The 20017-nt window shown below is 50.5% G+C and overlaps 1 protein-coding gene and 5 non-coding genes across 7 annotated transcripts; 5 read left to right on the top strand and 1 right to left on the bottom strand.

Annotated features, from left to right (window-relative positions):
- Positions 1-240: 240 nt before the first annotated feature.
- DHX37 (DEAH-box helicase 37) lies at positions 241-17034 on the top strand. Of its 2 annotated transcripts, XM_066562085.1 has the most exons (27): positions 241-372; positions 1212-1381; positions 2368-2480; positions 3059-3389; positions 3970-4118; positions 4405-4497; positions 4597-4693; positions 5041-5154; positions 5965-6066; positions 6544-6658; positions 6770-6865; positions 7158-7234; positions 7843-7981; positions 8213-8289; positions 9453-9685; positions 11263-11374; positions 11948-12054; positions 12375-12563; positions 12717-12841; positions 13282-13398; positions 13509-13681; positions 14067-14181; positions 14571-14708; positions 15201-15295; positions 15756-15829; positions 16068-16165; positions 16669-17034. In XM_066562085.1, the coding sequence occupies exons 1-27, from the start codon at positions 261-263 to the stop codon at positions 16749-16751; spliced, it is 3444 nt and encodes a 1147-aa protein (XP_066418182.1). In that variant the 5' UTR covers positions 241-260; the 3' UTR covers positions 16752-17034. The 2 variants fall into 2 exon arrangements, with proteins under 2 accessions (XP_066418182.1, XP_066418183.1); XM_066562086.1 differs by lacking the exons at positions 13509-13681; positions 15201-15295; positions 15756-15829; positions 16068-16165; positions 16669-17034 and having other exon boundaries at positions 14571-14692.
- Positions 17035-17744: 710 nt separating this feature from the next.
- Positions 17745-17816, bottom strand: TRNAA-UGC (transfer RNA alanine (anticodon UGC)). The gene has a single exon. It is a non-coding gene; the product is annotated as a tRNA-Ala (tRNA).
- Positions 17817-18030: 214 nt separating this feature from the next.
- TRNAD-GUC (transfer RNA aspartic acid (anticodon GUC)) lies at positions 18031-18102 on the top strand. Its single transcript has one exon. It is a non-coding gene; the product is annotated as a tRNA-Asp (tRNA).
- A 325-nt stretch (positions 18103-18427) lies between these two features.
- Positions 18428-18500, top strand: TRNAF-GAA (transfer RNA phenylalanine (anticodon GAA)). The gene has a single exon. It is a non-coding gene; the product is annotated as a tRNA-Phe (tRNA).
- Positions 18501-18752: 252 nt separating this feature from the next.
- On the top strand, positions 18753-18824 carry TRNAD-GUC (transfer RNA aspartic acid (anticodon GUC)). The gene has a single exon. It is a non-coding gene; the product is annotated as a tRNA-Asp (tRNA).
- Positions 18825-19071: 247 nt separating this feature from the next.
- TRNAA-UGC (transfer RNA alanine (anticodon UGC)) lies at positions 19072-19143 on the top strand. Its single transcript has one exon. It is a non-coding gene; the product is annotated as a tRNA-Ala (tRNA).
- The last annotated feature ends 874 nt before the right edge of the window (positions 19144-20017 follow it).

The following is a 20017-nucleotide window of genomic DNA, read 5'->3' as shown; positions in this document are numbered from 1 at the left end:
GGGTGGGATGGGGTGGGGGGTCCCAGTATGGGTTCGGGGGGGTGGGTCTCGATCCCGTGGGGCCGCCCCGCGCATGATCCCGTCCGCTCCCGCCCATTCCCGCCCCTTTCCCGCCCATTCCCGCCCCTTCCCGCCCCTCTCGCGAGACCCGTCTGTCCCGGAAGTGGCGGCGCCGCGAGCCGCACGTGGGCCCGTACCGGGCCGTACCGGGTTCTGTCAGGCCGGGCCCTGTCAGGCCGTGCCGTGTCCCCGCCATCGCCATGGGCCGAGCGCGCCGGCGGCACAACTGGAGGGCGCGGCAGGCGCAGGGTCCCGCGGCCCCGCCCGCCGCCGAGCCGGAGCTGCCGCTGGAGCTGCCGCTGGAGCTGGGAGGTGCGGCCGGGCCGGGCCGGGCTGGGCTCACTGGGGTTCCCACCCGCGCTGAAAGGGACCGGAGCTGCTGCCCTGCCTCTGCTGTGTTTTTATTACATTTTAATCGGAAGCGTTGTTGTTGTTTTAACCCCCCCGGGAGGCGGTGGGTTCCCGTCCCTGCGTGTGGCTCTCACCCCACCCTGGGGTCGGGTCCCAGGCTGGGCTCGGTGATCTGAAAGCTCTTTTCCAGCTGAATTCATTCTCTGGCTCCGTGATCTCGGATCAGCTCTGTTACAGCAGCGGCTGCCTCCACGGAGCTCTGGAGTTCTGCTTGGGTCCCTCCCGAATCACTCAGTGGCTCCATTATTTATTAAAACAGCTACTAAACATATTTCCTATGTTAAACATTCGCTTTCTCAAACTTCAAAAAAAATAAGGCATTACTTCAAAAAAATTACGTTTTTTTATTCTATTCGATTATTCTATTTTTATTATTCTATTAATGCAGTGTTTTAGTATTAAAATACTGGGGTGCCCAGGTGAGGCAGGACGCTGGGGAGTCACCCCAGGGCACACTGTGTCCTGACCCTGGGGGATTGAGTAAAAAGGCAAAAATTGCATAATATTGTTACATAAATCTTGGAGAATCACCCTCAGGACTATAGAAAGCTCAGGGTTATTGAATGCCCAGTTTCGAGGTCTTTTGCCCTTGCTGATGTTGCAGGATTTTCTTTTGGCTGGGCATGAGGGTTGTGTTTGTTAGAAGCAGCTAAATCTGGCCTGGTGCTTGATAAGCCTGCTAAGCAGTGTGCTGAAAATAATCCACCTGGCACGAGTGAATAATGCAACCTTTCCTTCAGATGGAGCAACGCTGAAGGGAATTGACCAAAGCAATGCCCTGGTCCTGCCAGCAAAAAAAGCCAAGAAGAAAAAAGTCTCGTGTGTTGTGCAGCAGCAGAAGAAACCCCTGAGCAAGAAACAGAAGAAAAACCTGCAGAAGGTTTTGGAGCAGAAGGAGAAGAAAAAACAGGTATGTTGCTGTTTCTGGCAGCAGCAGCTTCTCAAATCTTAAATTCTTAAATCTTAAATTCTCTTCTCTTAAAATGAGGGTTTGGTATTGGTGAGTGGGGCGGGTGGGTGATGATGAGGATGGTGAGGGGTGTGAGCCGTCAGGGGGTGTCTGAGGTGTGAAATCTCGTGGGTGAACTCTCAGGGGTGTGCAGGTGCTGGGGGCGATGCTGCAGCAGCAGCAGCCCCCCCTTTGCTGGGCACTGAGGGCAGCTCCAGGGAGGAAGGCACTCCCTGCCCTCTCAGGGGCTGCAGGAACCTTTGTGGGCCCAGGTTCTGTTTCAGGGGCTGCAGGAACACTTCCTTTGTGGGCCCAGGTTCTGTTCTGCCCAGGTGTCCCAGTGCTGTGATGCATCACTGGCAGTAAATGCTGGTTTTGCATTTTTAAAGCACTCTGTGAAATGGGTGCTGTGAGCACCTGCAAACCTCTCTGCAACCCAAGAGCTGTCAGTGCTTCTGAAACGCTTGTTGTGTATTTTCAGTGTGCAGGTAACAGCTTTCCTGTCTTTGTAAAACCTTTCCAGGCAGAATTCCTGGTCCTGTCAGTGCCTGGACAATGGCTCTCACAGAGGAGCTCTGGTTTTGGAGGCAGCTTCACCCTGTGGCTCACACCTCCTGCCATGCCATGTCCCAGGGCAGGGATTTGAGGCTCCCATTGCTCCAGGCCTCATTCCAGTGGTTCAGTTCCAATCTCTTTTCCTTGCTGCTGTTTCTAGGGTGCAGCTGAGCTGCTCACTGCTCTGATGTCAAGTCCCCATTTCTATTTTTGCTCTGGTACAGGGCTGAAATCTTCACCAGGGAGGACTGACCCTGGAGCAGCAGGAAGCTTTTCCAGCTGCACAGCAGGATTTGCCAGAGCACAGAGCACACCTTGAAATGCTCAAATCTTGCAATGAAATCCTTTCCTGGTCAAAGCAAGCACTGGTTTTGGTTGTTTTCCCCAAACAGAGAGCTGAGCTGCTGAGCAAGCTGAACGAGGTCCAGGCTTCTGAGGCAGAAATGAAACTCCTGTACACAACTTCCAAACTGGGGACTGGGGGGCGCATGTTTCAGGCTAAAAGGTAAAGGGATTTTGGGGTGGAACCCTTGCAATTGATCACTCTGTTTGAACAGCAACATCCTGAGCTTTCCCTTGAGGTGTTTTTTTTCTTGGTGCAAACAGGTTCTTCAGAATGGATGGTTAAATAATTTGCTATTTTTCTTTTTTATTTGCTATAATTTGCTATATTTATATTTATTTTTATTTTTATCTGATAATGGGATAGTTATTTTCTTGGTCTTTCCTGCAGGATGAGGATGAGGCGGGTGACACAATCTGCAGGCTCTTAGCAGTTGTGCTAAACTGCAAAATTGGTGGATAAACACTTATTTTCTTGTGCTGGAAGACATCTACTGATGTTGACCATAGCTGCTAGATTTATCAAGAGCTGCATTCACAGATGAAACTACAAAGATGCCCTCAGAAGAAATGGATAAACCCCAGGATAGAAAGGGCTTAGATACAAATCCATCCATTAAAGCCAAGGCTTTACCTGGCAGAGTTGTTAAAACCTCCAGGAGTGGAGATCTATTTTTTGGGGAAGTCATGTCTGGTTTGAGGTGCCAGAACACAGTTCACAGGTGGATGTTTTGTTTCCAGGGTGACACAGGAGCCAAAGACTGATGTCCCTGAAAGGATCAGGAGCATCAGCGGTGCCAACAAGAGAAGGCACAGCTCAGGGTCAGAACCAGAGCCTGAGGAAGAGCCCAGCAGCTCTGAGGAGGAGGAGGAGGAAGAGCAGAAAGAAGAGCCTGAGAAGTCCTCAGGCAGTGCTGTGAATGCTGCTGAAGAGGCAGAGGCAGGAGTGGGCAGGGCAGGGGCTGAGCAGCCTCTGGCTGGTCCCAGAGCCCCAGAGCCCCAGGCAGCCCCCAGCAGGGCTCCCTGCAAGCCTGCAGTGTTCATCCCTGTGCACAGGACTCCTGAGATCCAGGTGAGGCTCTGGGAGCAGCACAGTGCTTCTAACAGGGGCTGGGGAGGATGGTGGGCTCCAGCAGCAGGAAAACTCAGCTTGTTTTAGGGTATTAGCATTTATCTTTAGTTTCACGTACAGAATCTGTTAACAGTCCTTTATTGTCCTTTGCTGGAGAGTCTTCTGAAGTCCCTTTCAGCTCTCTGCTGTTCTGTACCTTATGCTGGGTGGTTTTGTCCCATTTGTTGTGGGCAGGGCATTGTGCAAGAGCAGGAAAAGCTCTGCACGAATCTCAGCAGACAAGGCAGTTGTGAAATGAGTTTTCCCTTGAAGTGCTGTATTAAGAAGCTCAAGGGACTCTGAAGTTTCACAGATTACAGTGCAGGGCTTGCCCTCTGCTTGCTGGGAAGCTGCTCTAATGACTCTGGTTCTCAGCCATGCTCGTGTGGAATGGACTGGTGTAGAGATTTCTGAGTCATAGGCTTGCAGATTTTCTTTTGTGGGTTTTATGGTCTGAGGAAGGGAACAGGTTTCAATCCCAAGGAAAACAAAAAAGGAGTGAGAAACAATGCAACTAAAATGTGTGTTTTGCACTGTTTAGGAGGCAAGACTAAAGCTCCCCATCCTTGCTGAAGAACAAGTGGTCATGGAAGCCATTAATGACAATCCCATTGTGATCATATGTGGAGAGACAGGGAGTGGCAAAACCACCCAGGTGCCTCAGTTCCTCTATGAAGCTGGATATGCCAGGTAGGAGTTGGATTTTATATGCAGCAAAAGGAATTGCAGGGACAGCATTTTGGGAAAAACTTGTCTGGAATCTGGAATCCATTCATCTTCAGATCAGTACAGATACAACAGACAGGAATCCCAAAGCTCCCTGTCTGTGTTTTCATTCCAACTACAGCTAAGACTGAGGCTGTGTGACTGATGCCATTAATCTAGAGCCTTCAGTGAGAAATCCTGTTGTCCTTTTTGGGGCTGCTGCTCTGTTTAATGAAAACAATTCCTCCTTTTCCTGCCCTCACCCCTTTAGTTCTGGTGGCATCATCGGGATCACGGAGCCTCGGCGCGTGGCTGCCGTGTCCATGTCCCAGAGGGTGGCCAAGGAGATGAACCTGTCACACAGGTGAGCCTCAGAAAGCCTTGGGACCTCGCTGAGGGGTGGCACTGAGGTGCTCTGTGGGTGACAAGGACTCTGTGCTTGTTCCTGGGCGTTTCCCCACAGGGTGGTTTCCTATCAAATCCGCTATGAGGGGAACGTCACGGATGAAACACAGATCAAGTTCATGACAGATGGTGTGCTGCTCAAGGAGATTCAGAAGGTAACTTGCTGTCCTCAAGGTTACAAAAAAGGGAATGTTTTTTGTATAGCTGGGAAGGGAGGCCAATGTGGACTTGTTGCCAGTCTTTCAAATCAGAATCCCTCTCAGCACCAGGGATTTATTTCATCTCTACCCTTGATATTCCTGTCCAAGCCCCTAAACATTAGGTTATCTTGCTGGGGAAAATGGGAGTGAGAATAGGCTTGGGAACCAGGCTGCTTTGTGTAGGGTGAGTGCATTAAACTGAGTGAGAAATGAAGCTGGGGATGGGCTCAGTGCTTGTGGGGTGTCCTGGCTCACATATCCTTGCTGGGGCCTCCTGTGCTGAAATCCATCTCTCCCCTCAGGACTTTCTGCTTTCCAAGTACAAAGTGATCATCATTGATGAAGCCCACGAGAGGAGCATGTACACAGACATCCTGATAGGCCTCCTGTCCCGCATCGTGCCCCTCCGCCACAAGGTGCTGTGATCCCTCAGGGTTAATTCTGTTCTTCACATTCTGTGCTGCTTTGGTGTGTGAGTCTGGGCTTCACATCAGGGGATGCTGAGCTCTGTGCACAGAGCAGGGAGACAAAACAATTCCTGCTCCAGCTGGGCACCAAGGACAAATGATCCAAATCTCAGGCCCAAGAGCACAAACACCGTGGGCTGGAGAGAGAAAAACAAGGATGGGACTGCATGGGCTAAAGATCATGAACTAGTAATTAATTATGAATGAGTTACGAATAATTGGACAATGAACTGCAAGATGCAAATGGAGCAGAACTGATCAAAGTGAGAGACCCCGTGACCAGTGGGGCATTTTGGGACCATTTTGGTTCATCTTGGGTGCAGCCCTGGCTGGGCTCTTGTGCTGCCCAAGGTGCATCCATTCAGGCCTTCTAATAAATCCCTGCTTTATTCTTTAACTCTGTCCAGTCTCTGCTCTGGGTCAGCCTCCACAGGGCATCAGGAGGGGCAGGGCTCCTGCTCTGGACATGGATGTGCAGGGGAGGGGATTTTCCACATGAAGAGGCTCTGTGATCTGGAATTCCAAGGAAATCTGACAGAAATAACCCTCAGTTAACACATTTCTCTTTCTGTATAGTTGAAGAGGCACAGAGCCCGCACCAAGGGGGAAATAGTACAGATCAGTACCAAGTGGTGACTTTTCAGGCCAAATCCAGTTCATCTGAGACTTGCAGTGTAGAGAATTGAATTCCAGCAGCCTGGGGGAAAGCAGGGGTTTGTTGCTGGTTGGGCACAGGGTGACAGATGTGTGTCCCTGCAGAAGGGGCTGCCCCTGAAGCTGATCATCATGTCTGCAACTCTGCGTGTGGAGGATTTCACTGCCAACACCAGGCTGTTCTCTGTTCAACCTCCTGTCATCCAGGTACTGTCCCCTCCCTGGGAGCCTCCATGAAACCAGTGACAAAACAGGGGCACTCTAATCTTCCCAGTTGGTGCTGAAATCTTTCAGAGAACCAATTTAAAAACAGTCATTTTTTTTAGGCTATTGTTTCTTTTGGGACTTGGTGTTTTTCTTTCCACCTTTATCAGAAAACCGCCCTGGCAGAATCTGATTATCTTGAGAAACTCTTAAGTTATGGTTCAGGGGAACTAGAAAGCCTCAATCTGAGTTGATGGTGGGAAAGGGGGAAAAGCTTTGGTTTCTAGCATGGTTTTATGGTGGAGCAGACAACACCAGTGATTTCTGTGGGCTTGGTGTTTTGTAGGGTACCAAACCCTGGATATGAACAGAAATACAGGGTGAGCTTTTCTGGCTGTCCCATGCAATGATTGTGTGGAGTTATGACAGCACACAAACCCTTTATTGTATAAATACCTTAATTTGGTGTTTGCTCTCCAGGTAGATGCAAGGCAGTTCCCTGTAACTGTTCATTTCAACAAGAAAACCCCCCTGGATGATTACAGTGGGGAGTGCTTCAGGAAGGTGTGCAAAATCCATCGGATGCTGCCTGCAGGTAGGAGAGCTTCACTGCTCAGAACCTCTCACATTGCTCATACTGAACATGACTAAAGTTTGTTGTTGTTGTTGTGTTTTTTCCTTTTCCTTATTTTTTTTTCTCTTGCAGGTGGCATTTTGGTGTTTTTAACAGGCCAGGCAGAAGTTCACTCTCTGTGTAGGAGATTAAGGAAAGCATTCCCGTACCAAAAAAACAACACTGCAGGTAATGCTGTAGAAACGGTTAAACTTCAAATTATCCTGCTGAGAAGTGAGCTTGTTTTGCATCTAAAAATGTGAAGTTTTGTTTTAAAACCACCAAAGACAAGGTTTGGGGAAAGTTGTGGGTGATTGTCATGACTGATGTTAAATTTTGTGCTGGTTTGAGTTTGGGAAAAAATCCTTTCCAGTTCCCCTCTGCCTTCAGTTTGCTTTTTCCACACTGTGCATCCCAGAAAGGTGGGAGTGTCCCCAGACCCCTCCACCTTTCCTGAGAGTGTCCCACTGCTGTTTTTCAGGAGGAGAGGATGACAAAGAAGACTCAGTGGAAGAAATCAGGAAATTCAAGAACTCGAGGAAGCGGAGGAGAGTCCTGGTAACGTGTGAGGGGTAGAGTTCCTCCAAGAGGCAGCGGGTGCCTCCCTGCAGGCAGCTCTGCTCTGTGGCTGTGCCTCTCACCAGCTCCTCCAGACCTGCCTGAAGCCCACAGGGGCCCCCTCAGTGCTGCTCTCACTGCTGCAGGGTCCTGCTGAAGCTCTGAATGTCATGGGCAGGAGATTGATTCAGGTTGAGCACTGACCACTAAAACTTGAATGGAAGGAGCTCCAGACTTGCTGGCTGCTCCTCATCTCACCATTTGTTACCCAAAATTTGGACTGGGTTTGACAGAGAGATGAAATTCTAAGACTGACCCATCTTGACAGAAACTTTTGAACGTTTGTTAGGCACATCTGGATTAGGAGGCCAGTTCTCTTCTTTCTAAGCATGTTACAATAAATGACAATATATAGAGGTGGAATGGGATTTGGCATTGTATGCTTTTGCAATGCCTCCAATTTAAAAAATGTCTAATTTGGAAATACTTTATTTTGCACTTGAGAAGGCCTAAGAAATGTGAGTCTCAGCTTTGCTTTTAAAGCAATGCAAGGTGCTGCTTGTGTCCCCCTGTTAATGTGCTGTTTTCATCTTCCCTCTCTTTCTCAGACACTCCCCAAAATTGATCTGAACAATTACTCTGTGGTGCCACCAGATGAAGGAGATGAGGACAGAGACTTTGACAGTGATGATGATGCTGCAGGCTCTGATCTTGACCTGGACTTAGGAGATGGAGACTCAGAAGAAGGTTTGGCACATGTGAAAGAAGGAATCCCTGTCCCCTGTGAAAGGAGTGACTTGAGTTGTTTGTCCTGTACTGAGCTGTGGCACCAGAGCAGCAGTGTCATGGCAAAGCTGTTCAGGTTTTCCAGTCCCAGTTACTGGTACCAGTTTGTACCAGTTGCTTTCCTGGTTTTGGTGCAATGGTGTTTGTTCAGATGTTGCTGGGACTGAGCAGTGTTGGTTTGTTTCCCCACAGATGAGAAATCTGACTCATCCCTGCCCCTGTATGTGCTCCCACTCTACTCCTTGCTGGCACCAGAGAAACAGGCAAAGGTAAAGTGATTTATTGTCACAGTGAGCTGGAGATCTTACAGAAAAAAGTGATCATTGTCTGAAATCACAGCTGAGATGAAATTCCCATCTTGGACTGTTCTGTCAGCTGGAATGGCCCAGTGGGCAGGTTGGGCTGGGGTGTCCCTGATGTGCCACTCCAGCAGGGTGGGAGAGGTGATAAGCCACAGCCCTGCAGGGTCTCTGAGTCCATCCTGGCCCTGGGCAGGTGGAGATGCTGCTGCCAGCAGGCAGCTTGAGCAGATTGCTGTGTTCCCTGCTGTCTCTGGGGGCAGCAGCATGTCTGAGCACCACTCAGTGCTGCTTTGTGCCCCCCCTGCAGCCCCTGGGGTCGTTTCTGAGGCTTAACCCAGCTGGACAAAGAGCTGGAGACAGGGGGTTAGGGCTCTGCTCTGACTCCTGCCTTCCCCTTGCAGTGCCATATACACTGCCATGCCTTTGCAGCCCATCCAAGACCACTGCCTGTCCCATTCCTTGCCCCATTCCTTGCCCCATTCCTTGCCCCTTTCCTTGCCCCTTTCCTTGCCCCATTCCTTGCCCCATTCCTTGCCCCATTCCTTGCCCCTTTCCTTGCCCTTTCCCTTGCCCCTTTTTTTTCCCTGCCCCTTTTTTTTTCCCTTGCCCCTTTTTTTCCCTTGCCCCATTTTTTTCCCTTGCCTCTTTTTTTTCCCTTGCCCCTTTTTTTCCTTGCCCCCTTTTTTTTCCTTGCCCCCTTTTTTTTCCTTGCCCCCTTTTTTTTCCTTGCCCCGTTCCTTGTCCCTTTTCCCTGTGCCTTTTCCCCGTCACTTTCCCTTGCCCCCTTTTCCCTGCCCCCTTTTCCCTGCCCCCTTTTCCCTGCCCCCTTTTCCTTGCCCCCTTTTCCTTGCCCCCTTTTCCTTGCCCCCTTTTCCCTGCCCCCTTTTCCTTGCCCCCTTTTCCTTGCCCCTTTTCCCTGCCCCCTTTTCCCTGCCCCCTTTTCCCTTCCCCCTTTTCCCTTCCCCCTTTTCCCTGCCCCTTTTCCTTTCCCCCTTTTCCTTGCCCCCTTTTCCTTTCCCCCTTTTCCTTTCCCCCTTTTCCTTGCCCCTTTTCCCTGCCCCCTTTTCCCTGCCCCTTTGCTGCCCCTCCCCTGCTGGCACTGCCCTCCCATGCCCACCCCTCTCTCGCAGGTGTTCCGCCCTCCTCCTCCGGGCACCAGGCTCTGCGTGGTGGCCACCAACGTGGCAGAGACGTCCCTGACCATCCCTGGCATCAAGTACGTGGTGGACAGTGGCCGGGAGAAGCGGCGCTGCTACGACAGGATCACGGGGGTCTCGTCCTTCAGGGTGTCCTGGGTGTGCCAGGCCTCGGCCGAGCAGCGCGCCGGCCGCGCCGGCCGCACCGAGCCCGGCCACTGCTACAGGTCAGCCCTGCTGCCAGCACAGTGCCCTGCCTCAACAGCAGGGGTGTGCTGAGGGAGGCAGGAGCCTCCCCTGGAATGGAAAATGTAAACCCCTAACCCCCCCCCCCCTTTTCCAAATTGTTACAGGTTTTTAATTAAGGGGCTCTCGTGTGGCGGTGTTTGAGGGCCCCAGGGTGAGGGAAGAGATGAGAATCTTGGCTCCGTGTTTCAGGAGGCTGATTTATTATTTTATGATATATATTATATTAGAATTATATATTAAAACTATACTAAAAGTCTCAGGGTCTCTGCTGCTCAGAGTGACCCGAGATGCATTAGAAAGTCTCTTTTCCCAGCCTGGCACTCAAAGGAGGAGTCAGAGCTCTTCATTTCTCAGTCTCAGGGTTGTTCATCGTTCCTTATCTGTAAAATTCTTTCTCCTGTCCAGCGAGGTCCTCTCAGCAGGACACTCAGAAGCACTCTGCCTCCCTGGGGTGGTGTTATCTTTTTATACTAAAATCTACCTGTACAATATTTACAATTCCTTCCCAATACCTGTCACCTATGTTAGACACTGAGCTTCTACTCTAAACCAATCCAAAAGTGCCACCATCACAGCAGAAGATGGAGGCCAAGAAGAAGAAGGAGAAAGGCTGGACACACCCAGATTCCTCCATCTTGTCCCCTGAACCCCCATTCTAAAAACCCCCAAAATCAATTTTTTCACCCTGTGATAAATTCATTATCATTCTACTTAAACTTTCGTGGCTTGCAGATCTTCATGTAAAGGTTGGTAATTGTTTTTTGCAAGGGCTGAATCAAAGGCAGAGGGGTCTTGTGCTCTATGCCAAGGTCTCTGAGCCCTCTGGGCAGGGGCTTGAGCCCTCCAGGGCAGCCAGAGGAATTTCCTGGGTTCTGACATAAAAGAATAGAAGAAAAGGTTTCATTAGAAGGCTTGCAAGGAATAGAAAGGAATGATAACAAAATCTTGTGACTGACCAGAGAGTCTGAGACAGCTGGGCTGTGATTGGCCATTAATTAGAAACAACCACATGAGACCAATCCCAGATGCACCTGTTGCATTCCACAGCAGCAGATAACCATTGGTGACATTTCGTTTCTGAGGCCTCTCAGCTTCTCAGGAGAAAAGATCCTAACAAAAGGTTTTTTCATAAAATATGTCTTTGAAACTCTCAGGCAAAAAAATACGGGAGCAGGGAATAACAGTTCTTCAATAGGGAAAAAAATAAAAAAGATAAACAATGCAGTGAATTAAAACAACACTGACAGAGTCAGAACACAGCCTGTGGGTCAGGGTGTTGGTAGCAGTCTAATTGGAGATGTGGCTGCAGCCCTCCTGCATTTCTCTTGCTGAAAACTCTTATTTTCATGGTCAGGTGAGATTTCACCATGGCCAGGTGGATTTAACTCTGAGCCAAGTTAACTTGTGAATAAGGCAAATGCCCCAACCTGTAAATAATGATATGATGGAAATACTATCCACAGCTGCCTTTTTCTTTTTTTAATCCTTTGCTAGTTTTTCCTGCATATCTTTTGAGTTAAAATTTAAGTATCTAATAATACTTCTGGTCCACCAGGTTATACTCTTCAGCAGTTTTCATGGACTTTGAGAAATTTTCTGCACCAGAAATAACGAAGCGACCAGTGGAAGACTTGATTCTGCAAATGAAGGCATTAAATATAGAAAAGGTGAGTTAGAAAGGGCTTTGTACCACAGCACCCATTAAAGTGGTTGCCCTTAGGAGCCAGAAACAAACAGAAATGTATTTTATGGTCATTGCTTGAAGCTGTGCCTTGTGGCAGAAATTCAGATCCTCAGAGTCCGTTTTGGTTCTGCACGTTGCAGAAACTGCTCTGAATTCCACTAGGCCTTAACAGACATGTTTGTTCGAGCTGTAAATGCTTTCTTATATTCTTAGAGGTTAAAAAAACCCTGTCTAAACAGGGTCTGTGTTCTGGAGATACTGGAGCACTTTCAGAGAGCACAACATTTAAATTCAGACCTTCAGCAGCCTGCCCTGGGCGGTGCCCGCAGTCAGTGGGTGCTGGAGGTGATTCTGCTGTTCCTGTTTCCTCCTGTTCTTGTTCCAAGCATTTCCTGCCATTCTGTGTCCTTTCCTTTCCCTCCTGGCAAACATCCTGAGTGTTTTTCTTTGTCCCACGTAACCAGAGGGGAGGATTTCACTCGCTTGCAGGGCTCCTTGCTGTGCTCAGACTGTTTCTGTCATTGTGGACTGAGGGGCTGTGCTCTTGTTTCCCTAGGTCATCAACTTCCCATTCCCAACCCCTCCTCCCACGGAAGCTCTGGCAGCAGCTGAGGAGCTGCTGATAGCCCTGGGTGCCCTGAAGGAGCCCCCCATGACAGGAAGGTAATGCCTGTGATGTCCTGCACTCTGGGCTCTGCTCTGCTCTCATCCCACACCCAGGGATGTCCTTTGGCTCACAAACTGCCACCAGCTCAGTCTCTGGTGCCCTCTGTTTGTGTGGGCAGGGAAACACCTGCTGGGAGCCCCAGCAGGGCTGCTGGGAGCTGTGGGAGGAAGAGGAACCTTCCCCCTGACCTTGGGGACCAGCACACAACAAAACCTGAGAAAACACCTCAAATTAATTGGGCTGCCAGAACGGGGAGCACTAACCTGTTCTTAATCAAAGTTACCTCGTGACATGAGCTCTCTTTTCCCTGGCCCAGGCTGAAGCAGCAGCTGGCAGCAAAGCTGAGCTGCCCCATCAGTCCCCTGGGCAGGGTGATGGCCACTTTCCCTGTGGCTCCCCGCTATGCCAAGATGCTGGCCCTGAGCAGGCAGCACCAGTGCCTGCCCTACACCATCACCATCGTGTCTGCCATGACTGTCAGGGAGCTCTTTGAGGAGCTGGACAGGTGAGTGGCTGAGCCTGCCTGTGAACCAGTGTCACCCTGTGTCCCTGTGTCACCCTGTGTCCCTGTCACCCTGTGTCCCTGTCACCCCGTGTCCCTGTCACCCTGTGCCCTGCAGGCACAGCTCTCACAGCTGCTGCTCTGTGTTCCTTGCAGGCCAGCAGGCAGTGAGGAGGAGGCAGCCCAGCTGAAGAGGAGGAGAGCCAGGTTCTTGCAGATGCAGAAGATCTGGGCTGGGCAGGGGCCCATGCAGAAGCTGGGGGACCTCATGGTGATGTTAGGTAAGTATCTGTGAGTATCCTTTCTGTATTCTTTAGTATATTTTAGTGTAGTATTCTTTAATATCAGATAGTATCTTAAAATAATAAATTAGCCTTCTGAGAGCATGGAGTCAGATTCATCATTCCTTCCAGCCTTCTGTAAGTATCCTTTCTGTATTCTTTAGTATAGTTTAGAATAATATAATATAATATAATATAATATAATATAATATAATATAATATAATATAATATAATATAATATAATATATAATTCTTTAATATATATTACCTTAAAGTAATAAATTAGCCTTCTGAGAACATGAAGTCATCATTCCTCCCTTTGTCTGGGCACCCCACAAATACAATAGCAACCCTGAAATGACTCATAGCCTGGGACAGTGCTGTCCCTCTGCCTGTGGGTTTCATGAGGAGCTGACACTGACCCCCTGTGTCCCCCCAGGAGCAGTGGGGGCCTGTGAGTACTCTGGCTGCACCCAGGAGTTCTGTGAGCAGAACGGGCTGAGGCACAAGGCCATGCTGGAGATCCGGCGCCTGCGAGGGCAGCTCACCACTGCAGGTGAGGGGCTGGGGGGAAATGCTGTGCTGGGTCTCTTCTGGGGGCTGGCACAGCCACAGGGAGCTGATTCCTGTCCTGCTGCACCCCCTCTCCCCTGGCTTTGCCCGCAGTGAACTCGGTCTGCAGGGATGCTGGGCTCTACGTGGACCCCAAGATGGAGCCCCCAACAGAAGCTCAGGTCACCTACCTGAGGCAGATCGTGCTGGCAGGGCTGGGGGATCACCTGGCCAGAAGGGTTCAGGCAGAGGAGCTGCTGGATGACAAGTGGAAAAATGCCTACAAGGTGAGCAGCTTGCCTGGCCTCGGTTCCTCCTCCCTGTGTGGCAGAAACCCAAGCCAAGCCAAGCCCAGGTGTCTGGCTGGGTGCAGCTCTGAGATCTGCAGCTCCTCTCTGTGGAACTGGAGTTTGCAGTGTTGCCATTTCCTGGTGTTCACGTAGGAAATGTTATAAAAGAGCTGAGAAGTACCATGAGTTCATCCTGTGTACCATGAGACATCTTGCTTGGTGTCTGCAGAGAAGGTGAAGCACAAAATGATGGGGTTATTAAAAACCTCCATCACTTCAAGAAATCTTACAGATGTACACCTGAGAGAGGCTGAAATGGGGTGCAGTGAGGACATTGGATTGTTAGTAACTTACTGTGCTTCAATCTCTGTGCCTCTTTCAGACTGCACTCCTGGAGGACCCAGTGTTCATCCACCCCAGCTCAGTCCTCTTCAAAGAGCTGCCAGAGTTTGTGGTGTACCAGGAGATTGTGGAGACCACCAAGCTGTACATGAAAGGTGAGTGCTGTGTGCTGAGCAGCTCACACTGCCTTGGCAGAGTGTTTTCCCCTGTGCTGTGCTTTCTGTGTGACTCCTGGGATTTGGATCCTTAAGGCTTCCTTCATCTGGATCAGGAGATAAATCGGCCTTTTTTTAAATTTATCTGGCAGAATTGGCTGGAGCAAAGCTCAGCTTCTGAAATATCTGCTTTGCCCCAGCCCTGCCAACCACAGCTGCCTGCTGCTGATCTCTGAACAGGTTTTTTACAGCGTAAAAAGTTTGAAAAGAATTGAGGACAAGTAAATCTGTGGAGATGAGACCCTGACCATGCCCTGCACCCCTGGGGCTGCCAGTGAGCTGTGGCCCTTGGCAGCAAACCTGCATGCAGGTGTGTTTTCCCTCCTCAGGTGTGTCTGCAGTGGAGCCTGAGTGGATCCCTGCCCTGCTGCCACCCTACTGCCACTTTGGGAAGCCTCTGGAGAATCCCCCTCCCTCCTACTGCCCTGGCACAGGCCGGGTGCGCTGCCACAGACCCAGTGTCTTCTGTAAGTGTCCCCCAGGAGCTCCTGCCTCTCCCAGGAAGGCCCAAAGAGGGGCTTTGGGCACCTCCACGGGGTTTGTAGCATTCAAATATTGGATTTCCCACTGAGATGGGCACCTCCACGGGGTTTGCACCATTCAAATATTGGATTTCTCATTGAGATGGGCACCTCCACGGGGTTTGCACCATTCAAATATTGGATTTCCCATTGAGATGGGCACCTCCACGGGGTTTGCACCATTCAAATATTGGATTTCCCACCGAGATGGGCACCTCCACGGGGTTTGCACCATTCAAATATTGGATTTCCCACCGAGATGGGCACCTGCATGGGGTTTGCAGCATTCAAATATTGGCATATCTCACTGAGATGGGCACTGGGAAGGCTGGCAGTGCCCTCCCCACTTGTCGTGGCCCCTGTGCTGTCCCCCTGCCTGGCAAGGTGCCCTCCTGGGGGAGCAGGGAGGGGACCTGGGGTGTTTTGTGTTGTTTGCAGACCGGGTGGGCTGGCAGCTCCCTGCTGTGGAAGTTGATTATCCCCCAGGAATCGATCGCTACAAACACTTTGCCAGGTTCCTGCTGGAAGGGAAGGTGAGTGTGCTCCAGCCACACCATTTTCCTCGTGTTACCATTAATTTTTTAGCCCAGTTTTTGGAGGAGATGAACCTTATGGCTTCATTCTTTTGTGCCTCCCCGTTGCTCATCACTTGCTGGTGGATGGAAGAGTTTGTTGTGGTTGATGAGGTGGGGAAGGGATCTTTAAAACACAAAAAAAAAAGCAGGAAAAATCAGTATTTCAGTGAAAGACACCCCCAAATTTAAGTCCTGGTTTTGCAAAGTAAAAAAAGCCAATAGCCCATGTCTTTGTCCAGCCTGGGACAGAAGAATTGTCCAACAAGTCAGGACAAGATTATGGACACAGGGATGGGAGGAGATGGTGATGGAGAATATGACATGGAAACCTGTAGTAGCACAAGTTCATTGATGGTAGTTATCATATCACAATTAATTTACTTTATTCATTATCTAATTGTTGTAACCAATCTTCCAGGTCATTAAAAAGCTGAGTTCTTACAGCCAGTGCCTGCTGTCCAGTCCCCTCATTATGCTGAAGACGTGGTCCAAGTAAGTGGTTAAAAACAAACCTCAGGTCCTTGTCTCCACCAAACACTTTTCAATGCCTTTCTAAATTTTAAAAAATTCAATGCTGAGAAGGGTGGTGGAGATTGTGATCTTGGCAGAATGGGTTTCCTCACCAGGAAAAGCTGTGTCCCAGGAGAGCTGGTGGTGGTGAGGGCCGTGCAGGACACGCAGCCTGCTGGGCTAATGAACATTGGTTTATTGCTCCATTTCTCTGATTCAGACTTCAGCCCAGGACAGAAGCCCTCCTGCAGGCTCTGGTTAAAGAAAACTGTGATAATCGTGATGCTTTGGTGGCTGCATGGAAGAAAAATCCTAAATGTGAGTGTTCTGCTTGCCTAATTATCAGTCATGTCAGTGGGGTACCTTGAGCACTATTGAATTATAATTTCAAAAAATGGACTATTTCACTTGTTAAGCTCCAGATATTTCCTATTTTCTTACCAGAAGCAGTAGTACCCTGTGCTTGATTCTTGTGAAAAATGACAGAAACCACTTCAGAAAGCAACATTTATTTGTATTTTAAGATTTTTTTTTTCTGTAGTTGTAACCACAGTTAAAATGTACAGACTATGGTAGTACTGTCCGTGGATATATTGAGGTTTTTTCTTCCTGGTAAAATGGATTTTCTTCAATATTGGGGTGCCAGATGATAGGAATTCTTCCCAGCAGCAGCAGCAGATTCCTGTGCTCACACGGATTCCTGTGGATGCTGCCACCTGTGCCTGCCCAGCAGTGGGTGCTGGTCCTGGCTCCAGTGGATCTGGTGCTCCCTCAGGGGATTTTTCCAGCCCAACTCAGCGTCTGCTCCTCTCCCCCTGCAGATCTGCTCTCAGCCTATTGCCAGTGGGTGCCCGAGGCCCTGCACCAGGAGCTCGCCCTGAAGTGGCCACCAGTGGCCCTGTGACCCTTGATGCTGATGGACTCCTTTGCTCCAGGGTGTTTTGAGAGCTCTTCAAGGGTCTCCTTGGAAATCTGAAACAGATGGACTCACCAACTGTAGGAATACCTTTTTGTAAGCTTTCCCAGAAGCCCTGCCAGCTGTTGGGCTGGTTTTTCATAATATTAATGTTTGGATAATTTTATCCATTGTATTTCGTGGAGATTTTTCTTTTTTTTAACCTGAAGTTTGCCTTTGGACTATATTAGTCGTATGAACTGTAATAAATATGTAAAATTCTTGGTCTGGATGGGAGAAATGTTTGCTGTGTGGGATGCTGCAGTGAGCAGAATATCAGAGCTGTGCAGGCGCCTCTTCACAGGTGTGAGACAGAGCCTGGGCAGCAGCTCAGGAGACAGGAAGCACAAAAATGAGGAAACTCTTGGGTTGGGATAGGAATGGTTTAATTAGTGAAGGGAAGATTGAGTTTACCTTCCCCTTCACCTGAATCTTTTGGGTCTTGGTAAACCCAGTGCTCACTGTGCTGCTTGTGGGCTGCTGCTTGTGACACTGCTGCAGGAGAAAGTGTGGACAGGGACCCTCCTGCCCCTGTGTTCTGAAGGGAACTGGTACAAGAAACTGGCTGGATGTGTGTCCATAATTCCAACGTGCTTCAGGGGAGAGGCCAGAGCACAAGCATTAAAAACATCTAAAGCTGAAGAAACAGCAACTTTAGATCTGCAGCCACAAGGAAAGCAGCCCATTGGTGTGTTTTCAGTCAAACACTGGGTTTTGGGGTTTTTTCAGCACCACTGGGTTTGGGATGTCCCCAGGCAGGAGGGTGCTGGGGGCTCCTGACAGGGCACGTTTTTTTAGCAGGAATTGCAGCACAATTCTGCACACTCTGCTGCGGGGAGGGAAGAAAATCAACAGTTATGGAGTCTATTGGGAAATTTCGGCTTTTGGAAATGGGGCAGAAAAAAGCAAAAACCACCGGCCTTGCAGGGCAGGGGCAAAAACTGGAGATGCCGGGGATTGAACCCGGGGCCTCATACATGCAAAGCATGCGCTCTACCACTGAGCTACATCCCCTCGGTGAAAACTGTTATGCTCGTTGTGTATACAGCGATATCGAGAGCCGCAGGCCGGGCCTGGCGGTGACACCGCGGTGACAGCGCTGTCACCCCGCGTCCCCTGAGCCCCGCGCTGCGCTCCGGCCGCGGGAACGGAACGGAACAGTGGCAGCTCCGCCCGAGGCGTGATTGTACCTTTATAGGGAGAACTCAAAAGAACCTGTTCATAGCCGTCCTCGTTAGTATAGTGGTGAGTATCCCCGCCTGTCACGCGGGAGACCGGGGTTCGATTCCCCGACGGGGAGGCACGCTAAATTTTGTCCCCGGATGCCATTTTTTGTGGGTGGTACCGCGACGGGGTTTGTTTGTGACGCTGCCGTGGAACCCCTGCCGGAGGGGCCGGACAAAGCCGGCAGAGCCGCGTTTTGTGCCAGGGGAGGGGAGCGGAGTGCCCCGGGGTGCGTGCGGAACACCCCGCCGCTGCCGGTGCCTGGGGGCTCCCCGGGATCCTCGGAGTGGAAATGCCAGTGGGAAGGTGCGAATCCCCGGACAGCCCCGGTACCGGACGGCGGGACCCGTGGGGGGCGCGGGGCGGAGTCGTATCCACGGCCAGCGAGGGCGCTCTTGTCCGCCGAAATAGCTCAGTTGGGAGAGCGTTAGACTGAAGATCTAAAGGTCCCTGGTTCGATCCCGGGTTTCGGCAGAACCTTTTGGGTTTTATTGGTTCGTTTGTTTTTTTTTCTTCTTATCATCAAAACGGTTCCTTTTGCTGCCGAGTGGAGGTAGCAGGGGATGCTGTCCCTGTGGCGGGCGGCTCAGCCGGTGCCATCGTAGGCGCTCCCACATGCGGGATTTTTGTGTCAGGCGCCGGTTCCCGAAGGACGGTGGCAATGGAGTGTGTCCTGCAGCCGCCACTCGGGTATGACCTGGTCTGCGGGGAGAACGGTTGTCGCCGTCCTCGTTAGTATAGTGGTGAGTATCCCCGCCTGTCACGCGGGAGACCGGGGTTCGATTCCCCGACGGGGAGGTAAGCAATAATTTTTTTCCTTTAATTTTTTTTTTTTTTCCTCACGGATTTCTCTGATTTTCGGCGGAGCAAAACCATTCGGTTTTCTGTGTGCGAACCAGCATGTTCCTGTCTTTTTGAGGGTTCCGTGAGGATGGCACCAGGCTCTGTACACCGCAGCGCTGCCGGGGCTCGGTGGTGCCGCGCCTCGCACCGGGGCCGTCTTAGCACAGACCTGACCAGCGGGCAGGGCATTCAGGGTAAGCAGGGGGATGTAGCTCAGCGGTAGAGCGCATGCTTTGCATGTATGAGGTCCCGGGTTCAATCCCCGGCATCTCCACGTGGTTATTGCTCTTTTTTCCGTTTTTTGCTGATGTTTTATCCAGTCAAAGTCACTGCGTCCCGCTAAGAAGCAGCAAACTAACAATGCGGCCGAAATGGCCCCACAGTGGCACTTCCCAGCGGCATAAAATGATGTTTTTTGGCTTTTTTTTCCCACTTGGTTCTCCTCAGGCCTGTGCGAACACACACAGCTTTGTGTCTCACTGGTGTCCCATTTGTGCATTAATGCACACAGGAGGACAAAAAGAAGCGCAAATCATTAAATGCCAAAATGCAGGGGGACAGTGGCCACTCGTGCTAGGCTGACACTGCCACACTCCAGAGCCTGGCAGAGGTGCAGCCCTGCAGCCACACTCAGCTCAGGGGCTCTGCTCCACATTCCCAGAGCCAGAGGGGAAGGACAGAGGCCAGGACACCACATCTGGCTGCACTCCTGAGCACTCAGGAGCTTCTCCTGGCTCTGCAGTGCCCACTCCCTCTGCTGTCCTGTCAGCCTTGAGCTCTCAGGGAAACAACCGCCCTGCTTCGAACTCCTTGGGCTCATGGAGAAACTCTGTGAGGCTGGTAAAGCTGGGAACCATAGCACAGCTGAGAGGTTTGGTCCAGAGAGACCAAAGCCCATGCAGAGCCTGCTTGAGACAGCTTTGATGGACACAGCTCAGTGGCAGCTGCTCCCTCTCACTGCCTGGTTACCAACAGCAGCAGGAGCTGCCCGCTGACAAATACAAAGTGACATTTCCTGCCATAGTGGCTGGAAAGCTCCTTGTGCTGTTTATTTACTCATCTTTCTTCCAGGTGTTATTTTGAGCCAGTGTTTGGCTACAGCGCTGCTAAGTGTGAAGATCCCTGTTGTAAATTACTCCCTGGCAGCT

This window comes from Molothrus aeneus, chromosome 18 (genome assembly GCF_037042795.1).
Source record: "Molothrus aeneus isolate 106 chromosome 18, BPBGC_Maene_1.0, whole genome shotgun sequence".
Classification (NCBI taxonomy): Eukaryota; Metazoa; Chordata; class Aves; order Passeriformes; family Icteridae; genus Molothrus; species Molothrus aeneus.
Note: the sequence above shows the minus strand (reverse complement) of the source record. Positions and strands in the feature narration are given on the sequence as shown.

Coding starts and splice junctions, on each gene's coding strand:
- DHX37 (XM_066562085.1), top strand. CDS start 261: ATGGGCCGAGCGCGCCGGCGGCACAACTGGAGGGCGCGGCAGGCGCAG. Junction 3,390..3,969: donor ACAGGACTCCTGAGATCCAG/GTGAGGCTCTGG, acceptor TGCACTGTTTAG/GAGGCAAGACTAAAGCTCCC. Junction 12,055..12,374: donor GAGCCCCCCATGACAGGAAG/GTAATGCCTGTG, acceptor TCCCTGGCCCAG/GCTGAAGCAGCAGCTGGCAG.